This window comes from Papio anubis, chromosome 10 (genome assembly GCF_008728515.1).
Source record: "Papio anubis isolate 15944 chromosome 10, Panubis1.0, whole genome shotgun sequence".
Taxonomy (NCBI): Eukaryota; Metazoa; Chordata; class Mammalia; order Primates; family Cercopithecidae; genus Papio; species Papio anubis.
The window spans coordinates 126,632-144,252 of record NC_044985.1 but is presented as its reverse complement, the minus strand read 5'-3'; the positions used below and the strand labels follow the sequence as shown (position 1 = coordinate 144,252).

Genomic DNA, 17,621 nt, shown 5'->3' with positions numbered 1-17,621 from the left:
AAAAAAAAGTATTTCTAATGAGCATGCCAAGTTCAGTAATGACTTTCAAGGCCTAATTCTTTGATCAAACTAGAAGACTGGATTTTTTAAAAAAATACTCTTCAGAGTAGACATTTTAACAGAAACAAAATTTGTTTTGTTCCTAATCTTCACGTTTTCCAAAATGACTGTGAACAAAGTATATCACTGGACTCTGTACTTTGAAAAGTAACCAAAACATAGTGTTACACCCAAAAGGAACTGGACAGAGGAAGGACAGCGTGTTCCCAGTTGATATGTCCTTTGACCTCTGACCCCCGACCCGTTCTCTCTGCTCTCCAGAACCACATGCCCTGGGAAGAACCAGCAAGTGAGAAGCCCAGTTGCTCTCACATTCAGAAGGCTTTCCACATGGAGCCTGCCCAGAAGCCGTGCTTCGCCACTGAGATGGTGACATGGGCCCTCCTCTGCGTCTCTGCAGAGGCTGTGCACGGGGAAGCTCCTTCACAGCCTAGGGGCATCCCTCACCACTCACCCATCAGTCTGGATGACCTGTGGCTGGAGAAGTCACAGAGAAAGAAGTTGCAGAAGCAGGCCCACGTCGAAAGGAGTCTGCATGTAGGGGCAGTGCACAAAGATGGAGTCAAGGTAAGCCGTTCCCGGCCAGGAGTCCTCAGACTCGGTCTGGTATCCTCTTCTCTCTGCAGCTGCCTGTCGCTTCCTGAGTTTTTGCCTGACTCTCCTGTGATGTAACTTGTCACCCTGGGCCCCCTTGGATTACAGCATGCTGCCTGGGCCACACCAGTACTGCAGTCTAGAGCCCGCAAGAGAGACGCTGAGCAGCGCGTTCCCCAGAGCCACAGAAGCCAGGGCCCCCTCTTCCTTCTCTGTAGTATGTCTGTGCCTGTGGCCGGCTCCATGCAAGGTAGTAGTGCAGAGAAGACTGCCATTTAATGAGTGCCTACTGTGCGCCCAACATGATTAGACACTGCTTTAGCATTGGCTCTGCCACTACAGAGGCACAGAACATTTCAGTATTACAATCTTAACCAAATTAACTAAAGTCATTACATTGTCCATTCAATTTTATCTCCAGGACACTCTGACAACATGATTTTTTGCATGAAACCGACAGCCTACTAAAAAGTGAATTAATGGTGTAGACATCATACACTTTACCCAATCTTTGACAAGAGTTTCTTGTTTTTTTCCCTTTATAAATAGCAATATTTATTATCAAGTGTTTGTGAAGTCCATATCTCTGAGTCTCACCTCATCCTTGAAGACCCACTTTTTAAAGCAGGTGAAATTCACATCATGTAGAATTAACCATGTTAAAGTGAAGAATTCATTGGCATTTAGAATATTCATTCGCTATATGTTGTGAGCACCACCTCTGTCCAGCTCCAAGGCATTTTCATCACCCCTAAAGGAAACCCTGTTCACATTAAGTAGTCACTCCCCATTTCCCCTCCCCAGACCCTGGAAATACTCATCTGCTTCCTGTCTCTATGGGTCTTTTCTTGATTTTTCATATAAATGGAATTAAATAATATGTGACCTTTTGTGACTGGCGTTTTTCACTTAGCGTCGTGTTTCATCCATGTCATAGCACGTATCAGTACTTCATTTCTTTGTGTGGCTAAGTAACAGTTCATTATGTAATTATACAGTACTTGTCTCACTTTGTTCATCCATACATCCATTCCTGAGTAGCTGGGATTACAGGCACCTGCCACCATGTCCACCTAATTTTTGTATTTTTAGTAAAGACGGAGTTTCACTATGTTGGCCAGGCTAGTTTCAAACTCCTGACCTCAAGTGATCCACCGGCCTCGGCCTCCCAAAGTGCTGGGGTTACAGGCATGAGCCACCGCGCCCGACCCGTAAGTACTTAATTTTGATGAAATCTACTTTTTCTGTTTTGTTGTTGCTTGTGCATTTGATGTCATACCTAAGACGCTATTGCCAAATCTAAGTAATGAAATTTACCTCTGTTTTTCTCTAAGAGTTTTATACCTTTCGCTTTTACATTTAGGTCTTTGATCCATTTTGATTCAATTTTTGTATGGTATGAGATGTCCAATTTTATATTTCCCATGTGGATATGTAGTTATCCAAACACCATGTGTTGAAGAGATTATTCTTTCCCTCACTGAATGGTCTTGGCATCCTTGTCAAAATTCAACTTACCCGCCAGGCATGATGGCTCACATTTGTAATCCCAGCACTTGGGGAAGCCGAGGCAGTGGATCACTTAAGGCCAGGAGTTCGACACCAGCCTGGCCAACATGGTGAAACCTTGTCTCTACTAAAAATACAAAAATTAGCCAGGTGTGGTGGCACGTGCCTGTACTCACAGCTACTCAGGAAGTTAAGGCAGGAGAATTGCTTGAACCTGGAAGGCAGAGGTTGCAGTGAGCCAAGATTGCACCACTGCACTCCAGCCTGGGCGACAGAGTGAGACCCTGTCTCAAAAAAAAAAAAAAAAAAGTCAAATTACCTTAGATGTGTGGGGATATTTTTGACTCTCAATTCTATCCTATTAGCTTATATGTCTGTCTTTATGTCAGTACCACATTGTTTTGATTATCATAGTTTTACAATAAGTTTTGAAATTGGAATGTGAGAGTCTTCTTTGTTCTTTTTCAAAATTGTTTTGGCTATTTGCTGGACCTTGCAATTTCATATGAATCTTATAATTAATTTTCTATTTCTGCAAAAATAAAAATAAAAATAAAGGCCCTTGGGATTTCCATAGGATTGCATTCAATCTGTAGATCACTTGGGAGAGTAGTGCCATATTAATAATATTAAGTCTTCAAATCCATGAACACTGGGTGTCTTTCCATTTTTGGGGGGTGTTCTTGAATTGCTTTCAGCAGAGTTTTGTGGTTTTCACTGTAAAAAGTCTTGCACATCCTTAGTTAAAGTTTTTCCTAAGTATTTTATTCTTTTTGATGACATCATAAATGGAAATTTTTTTAAGCTTCATTTTGGGATTATCCATTGCTAGAGCATAAAAATACAATTGATTTTTGTTTATTGATCCTGTATCCTGAAAAAAAAGAATATTTTTGTGTATTCTTTAGAAATTTCTATGTATAAGATTACATCATTTGTAAAAAACATTATTTTACTTCCTTTCCAGTTTAGATGCCTTTGATTTCTCTTTTTTGCCCTACTTGCTCTGGGTAGAACTTGCATAACAATGTTGAGCTGAAGTGGTGAACTGGGGCATCCTTGTCTTTTTGGTTTTAGGATTAAAGCTTTCAGTCTTTCACTATCAAGTATGATGTTAGCTGTGTGTTTTTCACAAATGCTGTTTTATCATGTTAAGGAAGTGCCTTTCTATTTCTAGTGTTTTTATCGTGAAAGGGTGCTAGATTTTTTACGAGCGTGATCAATTTTGATGACGGTTTTTCTGCATCCACTGAGATAATCATGCATGTTTTCTTTGCTCTATTAATGTGGCATATTACATTGAATATGTATTGATCTGCAGTTTTCTTTTCTTGTGATGTTTTTGTCTGGCTTTGGTATCAGAGTGATTCCGTTCTTATAGAATGAGTTAGGAAGTGCTCTCTCCTCTTCTATTTTTTGGAAGCGTTTGAGAAAGATTCTTCTTTAAATGAATTGTTGAGTTCAGCAGTGAAGCTTTCTGGTCCTGGACTTTTCTTTGTTGCGGGGTTTCTAATTATTGATTCATTCTTTTTTCTTTTCTTTTAGCATCAGGTTGGTGAAAAAACAATTCTTTACTTGTCATAGATCTGTTCAGAATTTATATTTCTTTTTGTTTTGTTTTGTTTTGTTTTGAGACAGAGTCTTGCTCTGTCACCCAGGCTAGAGTGCACTTGCGTGATCTTGACTCACTGCAACCTCCACCTCTTGGGTTCAAGCGATTCTACTGCTTCAGCCTCCTGAGTACCTGGGACTACAGGCATGCACCGCCATGCATGGCTAATTTTTATATTTTTTGGTAGAGACAGGGTTTCACCATGTTGGCCAGGCTGGTCTCGAACTCTGTACTTCAAGTGATCCACCCACCTCTGCCTCCCAAAGTGCTGGGATAACAGGCATGAGCCACTGCACCCGGCCAAAGTTTGTATTTCTTCTTGAGTCATTTTGGTGTTAATAGCTTGTGTTTTTCTTAAGAATGTCTCCATTTTATCTACATATCTAACCTGTTGATATACAATAATTGTCCACAGTGTTTTCTTATAATCCTTTTAAATTTCTGTAACATCAGTAGTAATGCCTCCACTCTCATTTCTAATTTTAGTAATTTCTATTTTCTCTTTTTTTCTCAGTATAGCTAAATGTTTATCAATTTTATTAGTCTTTTCATAGAATCTGTTTTTGATTGTCTTGATTTTCTCTATTATTTTTCTTATTTTTATTCCATTTTAAATTTTTTATCTATTCGTTTATTTATTTATTTAGAGACTGAGTTATGAGACTGGTATTTGGTATTTTTGGTAGAGACAGAGTTTCACCAGGTTGCCCAAGCTGGTCTCCAACTCCTGGGCTCAAGCAATCCACCCACTTCAGCTTCCGTAAGTGCTGGGATTACAGGCTTGAGCCACCGCGCCCGCCCTAATTTCATCTTTATTATTTTCTTCCATGTGTTAGCTTTGGGGTTAGTTTGTGCTGCTTTTTCTTGTTATTTAAGGTGTAAAATTAGGCTATTGATTTGAGAAATTCTTTTTTTTTTTGTCCTTTTAAATTTTAATAAAATAGATTAATTTCATATTACATAGAGCGCAAGTCCATCCACTCATCTGTGATAAAATTTTAGAAATATTTTCTTTTTTTTAAATTATTATACTTTAAGTTCTAGGGCACATGTGCATAACGTGCAGGTTTGTTACATATGTATACTTGTGCCATGCTGGTGTGCTGCACCCATCAACTCATCAGCACCCATCAACTCGTCATTTACATCAGGTATAACTCCCAATGCAACCCCTCCCCCCTCCCTCCTCCTCATAATAGGCCCTGATGTGTGATGTTCCCCTTCCCGAGTCCAGGTGATCTCATTGTTCAGTTCCCACCTATGCGTGAGAACATGCGGTGTTTGGTTTTCTGTTCTTGCGATAGTTTGCTGAGAATGATGGTTTCCAGCTGCATCCATGTCTCTACAAACTCATCCTTTTTTATGGCTGCATAGTATTCCATGGTGTCTATGTGCCACATTTTCTTAATCCAGTCTGTCACTGATGGACATTTGGGTTGATTCCAAGTCTTTGCTATTGTGAATAGTGCCACAATGAACATACGTGTACATGTGTCTTTATAGCAGCATGATTTATAATCCTTTGGGTATATACCCAGTAATGGGATGGCTGGGTCATATGGTACTTCTAGTTCTAGATCCTTGAGGAATCGCCATACTGTTTTCCATAATGGTTGAACTAGTTTACAATCCCACCAACAGTGTAAAAGTGTTCCTATTTCTCCACATCCTCTCCAGCACCTGTTGTTTCCTGACTTTTTAATGATTGCCATTCTAACTGGTGTGAGATGGTATCTCATTGTGGTTTTGATTTGCATTTCTCTGATGGCCAGTGATGATGAGCATTTTTTCATGTGTCGGCTGTATGCATGTCTTCTTTTGAGAAATGTCTGTTCATATCCTTTGCCCACTTTTTGATGGGATTGTTTTTTTCTTGTAAATTTGTTTGAGTTCTTTGTAGGTTCTGGATATTAGCCCTTTGTCAGATGAGTAGATTGCAAAAATTTTCTCCCATTCTGTAGGTTGCCTGTTCACTCTGATGGTAGTTTCTTTTGCTGTGCAGAAGCTCTTTAGTTTAATTAGATCCCATTTGTCAATTTTGGCTTTTGTTGCCATTGCTTTTGGTGTTTTAGACATGAAGTCCTTGCCCATGCCTATGTCCTGAATGGTATTACCTAGGTTTTCTTCTAGGGTTTTTATGGTATTAGGTCTAACATTTAACTCTCTAATCCATCTTGAATTAATTTTCGTATAAGGAGTAAAGAAAGGATCCAGTTTCAGCTTTCTACTTATGGCTAGCCAATTTTCCCAGCACCATTTTTTAAATAGGGAATCCTTTCCCCATTTCTTGTTTTTGTCAGGTTTGTCAAAGATCAGATGGCTGTAGATGTGTGGTATTATTTCTGAGGACTCTGTTCTGTTCCATTGGTCTATATCTCTGTTTTGGTACTAGTACCATGCTGTTTTGGTTACTGTAGCCTTGTAGTATAGTTTGGAGTCAGGTAGCATGATGCCTCCAGTTTTGTTCTTTTGACTTAGGATTGTCTTGGCAATGCAGGCTCTTTTTTGGTCCCATATGAACTTTAAAGCAGTTTTTTCCAATTCTGTGAAGAAACTCATTGGTAGCTTGATGGGGATGGCATTGAATCTATAAATTACCTTGGGCAGTATGATCATTTTCACGATATTGATTCTTCCTATCGATGAGCATGGTATGTTCTTCCATTTGTTTGTGTCCTCTTTGATTTCACTGAGCAGTGGTTTGTAGTTCTCCTTGAAGAGGTCCTTTACATCCCTTGGAAGTTGAATTCCTAGGTATTTTATTCTCTTTGAAGCAATTGTGAATGGAAGTTCATTCATGATTTGGCTTTCTGTTTGTCTGTTACTGGTGTATAAGAATGCTTGTGATTTTTGCACATTAATTTTGTATCCTGAGACTTTGCTGAAGTTGCTTATTGGCTTAAGGAGATTTTGGGCTGAGATGATGGGGTTTTCTAAATATACAATCATGTCATCTGCAAACAGGGACAATTTGACTTCTTCTTTTCCTAACTGAATACCCTTTATTTCTTTCTCTTGCCTGATTGCCCTAGCCAGAACTTCCAACACTATGTTGAATAGGAGTGGTGAGAGAAGGCATCCCTGTCTTGTGCCAGTTTTCAAAGGGAATGCTTCCAGTTTTTGCCCATTCAGTATGATATTGGCTGTGGGTTTGTCATAAATAGCTCTTATTATTTTGAGATATGTTCCATCAATACTGAATTTATTGAGAGTTTTTAGCATGAAGGGCTGTTGAATTTTGTCAAAGGCCTTTTCTGCATCTATTGAGATAATCATGTGGTTTTTGTCTTTGGTTCTGTTTATATGCTGGATTACATTTATTGATTTGCATATGTTGAACCAGCCTTGCATCCCAGGGATGAAGCCCACTTGATCATGGTGGATAAGCTTTTTGATGTGCTGCTGGATTCGGCTTGCCAGTATTTTATTGAGGATTTTTGCATCGATGTTCATCAGGGATATTGGTCTAAAATTCTCTTTTTTTGTTGTGTCTCTGCCAGGCTTTGGTATCAGGATGATGTTGGCCTCATAAAATGAGTTAGGGAGGATTCGCTCTTTTTCTATTGATTGGAATAGTTTCAGAAGGAATAGTACCAGCTCTGCCTTGTACCTCTGGTAGAATTCAGCTGTGAATCCTTCTAGTCCTGGACTTTTTTTGGTTGGTAGGCTATTAATTATTGCTTCAATTTCAGAGCCTGCTATTGGTCTATTCAGGGATTCAACTTCTTCCTGGTTTAGTCTTGGGAGAGTGTAAGTGTCCAGGAAATTATCCATTTCTTCTAGATTTTCGAGTTTATTTGCGTGGAGGTGTTTATAGTATTCTCTGATGGTAGTTTGTATTTCTGTGGTGTTGGTGGTGATATCCCCTTTATCATTTTTTATTGCATCTATTTGATTCTTCTGTCTTTTCTTTATTAGTCTTGCTAGCGGTCTATCAATTTTGTTGATCTTTTCAAAAAACCAACTCCTGGATTCATTGATTTTTTGGAGGGTTTTTTGTGTGTCTATCTCCTTCAGTTCTGCTCTGATCTCAGTGATTTCTTGCCTTCTGCTAGCTTTTGAATGTATTTGCTCTTGCTTCTCTAGTTCTTTTAATTGTGATGTTAGAGTGTCAATTTTAGATCTTTCCAGCTTTCTCTTGTGGGCATTTAGTGCTATAAATTTCCCTCTACACACTGCTTTAAATGTGTCCCAGAAATTCTGGTATGTTGTGTCTTTGTTCTCATTGGTTTCAAAGAACATCTTTATTTCTGCCTTCGTTTCGTTATGTACCCAGTAGTCACTCAGGAGCCGGTTGTTCAGTTTCCATGTAGTTGAGCGGTTTTGATTGAGTTTCTTAGTCCTGAGTTCTAGTTTGATTGCACTGTGGTCTGAGAGATAGTTTGTTATAATTTCTGTTCTTTTACATTTGCTGAGGAGTGCTTTATTTCCAAGTATGTGGTCAATTTTGGAATAAGTGTGATGTGGTGCTGAGAAGAATGTATATTCTGTTGATTTGGGGTGGAGAGTTCTGTAGATGTCTATTAGGTCCGCTTGGTGCAGAGATGAGTTCAACTCCTGGATATCCTTGTTAACTTTCTGTCTCGTTGATCTGTCTAATGTTGACAGCGGGGTGTTGAAGTCTCCCATTATTATTGTATGGGAGTCTAAGTCTCTTTGTAAGAGAAATTCTTTTTTAATGTAGGCTTTTACAACTAGAAAGTTTCCTCTCAGCATAGCCTTCACTGCATCCATAAGTTTTGATAGGTTGTGTTTTTGTTTTCATTCATCTCACAGTATTTTCTAATTTTGTGATTTCTTCTTTTCTTTTCTGTGAAATCTTATGATTTCTTCTTTGACTCACTGGCTGTTTAATATTGTATTAATTTCCACATATTTGTGAATTTTCCAGTTCTGCTATTGATGTCTAGTTTCATTACATTGCAGTCAGAAAAGATACTTTGTATGAATTCAGTCTTTTAAAATTTACTGGCCAGGCACGGTGGCTCATGCTCGTAATTCCAGCACTTTGGGAGGCTGAGGCAGGTGGATCACTTGAGGTCAGGAGTTTGAGACCAGCCTGACCAACCTGGTGAAACCCCGTCTCTACTAAAAACACAAAATTAGCTGGGTGTGGTGGTGCGTGCCTATAATCCCAGCTACTCAGGAGGCTAAGGCAGGAGAATTGCTTGAGCCTGGGAGGCAGAGGTTGCAGTGAGCCAAGATCATGCCATTGCACTCCAGCCTGGGCAACAAGAGTAAAACTCCATCTCAAAAAAAAAAAAAAAAAAAATTATTTACTGAAATTTGTTTTCTGGTCTCACTTATGGTCTCTTCTGGAGAATGTTCCATGTGTACTTGAGAAGCATGTGTATTCTGTTGTGGTTTGGCTTAGTGTCCTGTATGTGTCTGTTAGTTTTAATTGGTTTATAGTATTGTTCAAGACCTCTATTTCCTCATTGGCCTTATATCCATTTATTATTGAAAGGGTGTTGAAATCTCCAGCTATTATTGCAGAACTGTCTCTTTCTCACATGATTTCTGTCGATTTTTGTTGCTCAGTTGGTAGGTACCTATGTTTGTAATTGTTATATCTTCTTGATGAACTGGCTTTTTAATCAATCTATAATGTATTTCTTTGTTTTTACAGCAGTTTGCAACTTAAAATCTATTTTCTCTGGTGCTGGTATAGACACTCCAGCTCTCTTTTGGTTGTTATTTGCATGGGATAATTTTTCCATTCAGTTTTGAAGTACGGTTTTCGCAGATACAGAATTCTTGCTGAACATTTTTTTTCTTTCCCTCTTTTATATGTGTCATCTCACTGCCTCCGGCCTTCTTGGTTTCTGAGGAGAAATCAGCTGTTAATCTTACTCAGAATCCCTGGTACATGGTGAATTACTTCTCTGTTGTTGATTTCAAGATTCACTTTTTGTCTTTGGTTTTCAGCTATTTTATTCCAATGTGTCTCAGTGTGAGTCTTTATGTTTATCCACCATTGAGTTCACTGAGCTTCTTGGATGTGTAGAGTTATGTACTTTATCAAATTTAGGAATTTTCAACAATTATTTCTTCAAAAAGTCTTTCTAATTTCTTTCTTTCTTTCTTTCTTTTTTTTTTTTTTTGAGATGGAGTTTCGCTCTTGTTGCCCAGGCTGGAGTGCAGTGGTGCCATCTTGGCTCACCACAACCTCCACCTCCTAAGCGATTATCCTATCTCAGCCTCCCAAGTAGCTGGGATTACAGGCATGCGCCACCAGGCCCGGCTATTTTTTTTTCTATTTTTAGTAGAGATGGAGTTCCTCCATGTTGGTGAGCCTGGTCTCAAACTTCTGACCTCAGGTGATCTGCCCCCCTTCACCTCCCAAAGTGCTGGGATTACTGGTGTGAGCCACTGCGTCTGGCCTTTCTCTCTTTCTTTTGAGATTCCATTATGGGTATGTTGGTGTGCTTGATGGTGCCCTAGGTTCTATTAATTTTCTTCATGCTTCTTTCCTTCATATTGGAAAATCTCAGTTGGTCATCCAATCTCAATTGGCCATCCACAGAAAAAAAGAATCCACTGATTCTTTTTTCTGCCTACTGAGACACGTTGTAACATTGAATTTTAGTTATTGTACTTTTCAACTCCAGAACTTTTACCTGTTTTTTTTAATACTTTCTCTTTATTGGTATTCCATCTGATGAGACATCATTCTTTTGGTTCCTTTAGTGGTTTTTGTTTCACTTAGCTCTTTAAGCATATTTAAAACAGTTGATTAGAGTCTTTGTCTAGTAAGACCCTGTGCTTTCTCAGGGACGGTTTTTGTTCGGTTCTTTTCTTTTTTTTTTTTTTTTTTTGAGACGGAGTCTTGCTGTGTCGCCCAGGCTGGAGTGGAGTAGCGCAACCTCAGCTTACTGCAAGCGTCACCTCCTGGGTTCACACAATTCTCCTGCCTCAGCCTCCCAAGTAACTGGGACTATTGGCACCCGCCACCACGCCCGGCTAATTTTTTGTATTTTTAGTAGCGACAGGGTTTCGCCATGTTAGCCAGGATGGTCTCAATCTCCTGACCTTGTGATCCACCTGCCTCAGGCTCCCAAAGTGCTGGGATTACAGGTGTGAGCCACTGCACCTGGCCACTTTCTTGTTTCTTTGTATCATAATTTTTTGTTGAAAACTGGGCATCTTGAATATTATAATGTGGCAACACAGTGGCTGCACGTATGTTGCTGACAGTATTCCATGGCCTGGATGTACAGTGACTTGTTTAATCATTCACCTGTTGGAGGACATCTAGATGGTTTCCAGGTTTAGGCTATTATAAATAATATGTTTAATAACATATGTTTTCTTTTCTCTAGGGTAAATACCCAAGAGTACAATTGTTGGGTCATATGATAGTTGTCTGTTTAGTTTTATAAGAATCTGCCACATTATTTTCCAGAGGGCTATACCATTTTACCTTCCCACCGGTAATGTTTGCATGATCCAGTTTCTCAGCATTCTTATCAGCATTTTTTTTTTTTTTTTGCTATTTTAAAATTTTTACCATAATAGCAATAGCGGTGTAGTGATAACTCATTTTGGAAATGGTTGGTTTCTAAGGGGCAATAATGTAGAAAATATTTTCATGTGCATATTTGCCATTGGTACAACAGTTTAGGTGAACTGCCTTTTCTATTCCTGTATCCATTTTCTAACTGGATAGCCTTTTCCTTTTCTCTGCCCAAACAATTGAGAGGTAAGGCATTTTTTTTTAATGTCGATCTTTGAGAGACAGAATGTATATGTGTCTGTGTATTATATATATTCATATTCCAGATATTAGTCCTTTGTTGAGTATGTGGTTTACAAACATTATCACCCAGTCTGTAGCTTGTTTTTTCATCTTCTTACCAGGGTCTTCACAGAACAAACTTTTAAATGTTGTTGAAGTCTAGTTAATCAATTTTTTCCATTTATGGATGTGCTTTTGGCGTCATGTCTAAAAACTCTTCAGTGACCCCTAAGTCTCAAAGATTTTCTGTTTTTTTCTAAAGTTTTATCATTGTACTTTTCACATTTAAGTTTGTGATTAATTTCCAGTTACATTTTTTTGACTTTTTTTAGGTTCAGGGGTACATGTGCAGGTTTGTTATATGGGCAAATTGCGTGTTATAAGGGTTTGGTGTATAGATTATTTTGTCACCCAGGTAATAAGTATAATACTGGATGGGTAGTTTTTCAGTCCTCACCCTCCTCCTGCCCTCCACCCTCAGGGAGGCCCCAGAATCTGTTGTTGTCTTCTTTGTGTCCATATGTACTCAATCTTTAGCTCCCACTTATGACAACATGTGGTATTTGGTTGTCTGTTCCTGTGTCAGTTTCCCTAGCATAAAGGCCTCCAGTGGCAACCATGTTGCTGTAAAAGGGAATGATCTCATTCTTTCTTATGGTTGCATGAGTTGTGGGATTTAGGTGAAGTTTCTTTTCTTTTTTTTCTTCTTTTTTTTTCTGCCTGTGGATACTGTTGGACCACTTGTTGAAAAGAGTTATTATTCCTCATTGAATTACTTTTGTACCTTTGCCAAAAATCAGTTGGATATACTTATGCCTGTTTCTAGGCTCTCTGTTTGGCACTGTTGACACGTGTGTCTATGCTTCCACCAGTGCCACACTGTCTTGATCTTCATAGCTATGTACTGAGCATTCATGTTGATTAGATGGAGTCCTTCCACTATATTTCTTTTTTTCAACATTGTTTTACCCGTTCCATGGCTACCTCCTTCCAAAAGTAAATATTAAAATAAATTTGTCTATAAATGCTTTGCTGAGAATCTTGATGAGACTGCAGAAAACTTATAAATTAATTTATGGACAACTGTCATCTTTATTATGTTTTGTCTCCCAACACAAGAATACAAGTATATCTTTTCATTTATTTAGGTTTTCTTTATCTTCTTTTGTCAGAATTTTGTAATTTTCTGCATGCAGATCCTATGCATTTTTTAAATGTGTACTTTTGTATTTAATTTTCCTAGGAACTACTACAAATACTGTGTTTTAAATTTCGTTTTCCACAAGTTGATTTTTAGTATATGTGTTGATAGTGTATCCTGTGACTCTGCTGAATTCATTTGTTAGTTCAAAGGTAGTTGTTCTTTTATAAATTATTTGAAACCATCTATGTAAGCAACCATATCACCTGAAAATGGGCAGGGGAGTTATTTCTTCTTTTCTAGTGTGTATTCTTTTGATTTCTTTTCTTCCAGCCTCTGCCTGCTGCCCAATTCTAAAGTCACTTCCAAATTTGTAGGTGTTTGTTATAGCTGTATCCCACTTCCAGGTACTAAGGTTTTTGTGTAGTGATTATACAACAATACAGGTGCTACAGTGATATCAACAAAATACTGTTAACAGAGAGGAGGAGGTGGGTAATTCTGTGTAGATGGAACATTAGGAAAGACTTTGCATAAAATGAGACACTTTCCTAAGAATGGATAACGTTTCAGCAGGGAAACGTAGTTCAAATAGAGGGGATAGCAACATCACTGCAACCTCTGCCTCCCGGGTTCACACCATTCTCCTGCCTCAGCCTCCTGAGTGGCTGGGACTACAGGCGCCTGCCACCATGCCTGGCTAATTTTTTGTATTTTTAGTAGAGACAGGAGTTCACCGTGTTAGCCAGGATGGTCTCAATCTCCTGACCTTGTATGGTAGTATGAAAATTCATAGAGTATCAGGGAAGTAGCGAGCAGGTGCCTGGTGGTAGAGAGATGGATGGCAAGAGTTGTTACAGTAGTCAGAAAACAATATTTGAAGAACTCTGGGCTCCCTGCCAATAGACCTTGACTTTATAAGCAGCAGGCAGCCTTTTTAACATAAAATGGCATGATAAATTTTTAACATGGTTTTTAACATAAAAATGGCATGATAAGTTTTCTGTAGAACAAGAAGGGAAGACTTAGAGAATGTTTAAGTAACACCTATGAGAAGCGACCTGAGAAAACATTTTGTCAAAAGGCATTCAGTTGGCCCTTAAACCATGCAGGGGTTAGGGGTACCAACCACCCACACAGTCGAAAATCCATTTACAATTTTTTTTTTTGAGATGGAGTCTTGCTCTGTTCCCCAGGCTGGAGTGCAGTGGCATGATCTCAGCTCACTGCAACCCCCACCTCCTGGGTTCAAGCAATTCTCCTGCCTCAGCCTCCCTAGTAGCTGGGATTACAGGTGCATGCCACCACGCCTGGCTAATTTTTGTATTCTTAGTAGAGACAGGATTTCACCATGTTCACCAGGCTGGTCTCAAACTCCTGAGCTCAGGTGATCCGCCTGCCTCGGCCTCCCAAAGTTCTGGGATTATAGGTGTGAGCCACCGTGCTCAGCGTCATGTATAATTTTTGTCTCCTGAAAAACTTAACTATTAATAGCCTACTGTTGACCAGAAGCCTTGTTAATAACATAAACAGTCTAACACTTATTTTGTATGTTGTAAGATATTATAAGTAGTATATATAGTATTGTTGCAATAAAGTAAGCTAGAGAAAGAGAACATGTTAAGAAAATCAGAGGGAAGAGAAAATATATTTACTATTTGTTCACTGGAAGTGGATTGTGATAAAGGTCTTCATCCTCATCATCTTCACATTCCATAGGCTAAGGAGGAGGAAGGAGAGGAGCAATTGGTCTTGTTGTCTCAGAAGTGGCAGAGGTGGAAGAAAATCCATGTATAAGTAAACCCATGCAGTTCAAACCCACGTGGTGTAAGAGTCAACTATAGTCACAAGCTTAAGTGGCTATTAAAAAAAATAAAATGTGATGTGATCTGCATGAATACATGTACAGGGTCCAGTTTCCCTTTAACCAGGATTAAAGTAGATTCTGAGAGAATTCCAAGCCTAAGATTCTTTGACTGTAAAAGGTTTGGAGGCCTAGAGATAATTTCTGATAGTTTAATAGAAAATAGAGATTATATACTAGTTGAGCATATTTGACTAGTTGAGTCAAATATGGTTTGGTAGTTTCTTTTTTTTTTTTTTTTTTTTAGACAGAGTGTTGCTCTGTTGCCCAGGCTGGAGTGCAGTGGCGTGATACTGGCTGACTGCAAGCTCTGCTTCCCAGGTTCACACCATTCTCCTGCATCAGCCTCCCGAGTAGCTGGGACTACAGGAGCCCACCACCAAGCCCAGTTAATTTTTTGTATTTTTAGTAGAGACAGGTTTCACCATGTTAGCCAGGATGGTCTCGATCTCCTGACCTCGTGATCCACCCGCCTCGGCTTCCCAAAGTGCTGGGATTACAGGCGTGAGCCCCCGCGCCCAGCCGGTTTGGTGGTTTCTACTAGTTTCAACTACTCAGATATACATAAGCCACATTTTTGTGTAAACACAAAAAGATAAACTCCAGGTATAATTCTGAAAAAAGTATGAAAAGAAGCAAGTAATAATGTGGTGTAACATGCAAGGGTTAGAACAGCAGGAATAATAGCACATATATTGAGTGAATAAGAGCACTAGGTCACTGTTCTCAAAGCAGTCACTGGACTACAGTGGACTTTTAATTTTGGAAGTGTGTTAATTTCTAAATAGACTAGGATTTCCTTTTTAAGAAAATTAATAGAATTACCTTTCTATTACTGATTTATAGTTTAATTCCATTGTGATCGGAGAAACATACTTTGTATGATTTCATACTTTCAAACTTTTTAAAATTATTTCATTATTATGATTATCACCAAGGATATAGCCTCTCTTGGTGAATGTTCCATGTGCACTTGAAAATAATGGGTATTGTGCTATTGTTGGATGGATAGTCTACAAATGTCAGTTACTTCCAGTTGGTTGATGGTGTTGCCCACTTTGTCTGTTATCTTGTTTTTGTCTATTTGTTCTATTGATTACTGTGATAAAAGTGTTGAAGTTTCCAATCAGCAATAGATCATTGTGAATTTTCCATTTCTCCTTTAAATTAAATTAAAATTTTGCTTCATATATTTTGAATGTCTGTGGTTAGATGCATGGACATCTAGGATTATATGTCTTCTTGGTGAATTCACTCTTATTATGTTATGTTCTTCTGTGTCCCTGGTAACTTTCCTTGCTCTGAAATTGGTTTTGTCTGATATTACTAGAGCCATTCACATTTTCTTTTTGATTAGTATTTGTCATGGTTTTTCACCCTTTTACTTTTTACCTGCTTTTATCATTATTTTGAAAGTCGGTTTCTTGTAGATAGCATACTGTTAGTTGTTGTTTTTCCCTTAATTATTTTAATATTTGTTTTTTCTGATTATGTGCTTTGAGTATTCAAACTTAATAAACTTACTGATGTGTTTGGATTTAGGTTTACCATGTTATCATTCATTTTCCGTTCTCTGATTTTCATTGCTCTGTTTCCTTTTGGATTATTTAGGTATTTTTTTGTTTTCCATTTCAACTTATTGAGCTTTTAACTATATTTCTTTGTATAGTTTTTTTTAGTAATTCTAGGAATTAATATACATCCTTAACATTTCCATCTAGTTAGAATTAGTATTTTCCCACTTCGAGTGGAAGGAACGTAGACATCTTCCATCCCATAGGTTCCTTTAACCTCCTCCTTTATGTTGTTGTTACCATGTATATTATATGTGCATACATTGAAAACCTCATTAGATAATACTATAATTTTGTGTTTAACTGTCAAATATTTTTTAAAACTTAAGAGGAGAAAAATAGTGTGTTATATTTACCCAGCTTCTTCTTTTCCTTTTTTTTTTTTTTTTTTGAGACGGAGTCTCGCTCTGTCGCCCAGGCTGGAGTGCAGTGGCTGGATCTCAGCTCACTGCAAGCTCCGCCTCCTGTTACCCAGCTTCTTCTTATTTCTGTTGCTCTTCCTTCATTTCTGAAGTTCGAAGTTTCCCTCTGGTATCATTTTCCTTTTGTATAAAGATCTTCCTTTAACATTTCTTTAGAACAGGTATACTGGCTATGACTTCTCTTGGTTTTTCTCCATGTGATAATGTTCTCACTTTATCTTCAGTCCTGAATATACTTTTGCTGGATATAGATTTTTGGGCTGACAGTGATTTAGCACTTTACAAATATTTTTCCACCTCTTTCTGGCCTCCTTGAAAAATCTGCATGCGAATGAATATTCCCCTATGCATGATCTGTTGTGGTTTCTAGCTGCTTTAAGGTTTGTTCATTGTCTCTAATTTTCAGCAGTTGATGATGTCTCTGGGCATTGATTTCCTTGGATTTTTCAGCTTGCAGTTTGCTGAGCCTCTTGGGTCTGTAAGTTAATGTTTTGAATCATATTTGGGATGCTTTCAGAAATTATTCTTGATATTGTTCTGCGCTCCACTCTCTCCTCCTTCTGGAACTCTGATGACAGAGTGTTAGACCTTTGTTGTTGTCACACAGGTCCCTGAAGTTCTATTAGGGATTTTTTTTCCCCCAACCTTTTCTCTCTGTTCTTCAACTGGATAATTTCTGTTGAGCTATTTACATGCTTACTGATTCTTTCCTTTTTCATCTCATTTTATAATTGCACTCTGCCCCTGGATTTTATTTTAGTTATTCTATTTTTCAGTACTAACATCTCCATTTTATTCTTTTATCTATTTATCTGCTATTATTTTTCATTCATGTCAAAAGTGTTCACCCTTACTTCTTCGAGCATGGTGATGTAAGACCTGCTTTAAAGTCTTTTTCTGATAATTCCAACAACTGTGTCATGTTGGTGTTGCCATTGTTGACTGTCTTTTCCCTTAAAAGTTATTGAGATTTCATAGTTCTTTGTGTGTCAGGTAATTTTGGATTGTATCCTGGGCATCTTAAATACTATGTTATGAGACTCTGGGCCTTGTTTAGTTCCTGTGGAGAATAATGATTATTAAATTTGTTAAGCAGTTGACCCAGTT

The 17,621-nt window shown here is 38.3% G+C and overlaps 1 protein-coding gene and 1 long non-coding RNA gene across 5 annotated transcripts in view; one reads left to right on the top strand and one right to left on the bottom strand.

Moving 5' to 3' along the window:
- Positions 1–17,416, bottom strand: part of LOC108581790 — a 29,351-nt gene extending 11,935 nt beyond the window's left edge. For 2 of the 4 annotated variants that reach the window (XR_004176433.1, XR_001894582.3), the window contains exons 1-2: positions 15,344–15,517; positions 14,310–14,374 (exon numbers count right to left, since the gene is read on the bottom strand). This is a non-coding gene — a long non-coding RNA (uncharacterized LOC108581790). Of the gene's footprint in view, positions 1–14,309; positions 14,375–15,343; positions 15,518–16,448 lie in introns of those variants that run through there. The other 2 variants (XR_001894584.3, XR_004176432.1) reach the window with 2 other exon arrangements.
- ARHGEF4 (Rho guanine nucleotide exchange factor 4) overlaps positions 1–17,621 on the top strand; it is a 208,607-nt gene that overhangs the window by 91,101 nt on the left and 99,885 nt on the right. Inside the window, exon 3 of the mRNA XM_017948007.3 lies at positions 322–627. Coding sequence (XP_017803496.3) covers positions 322–627 — 306 coding nt within the window. The remainder of the gene's footprint in view (positions 1–321; positions 628–17,621) is intronic.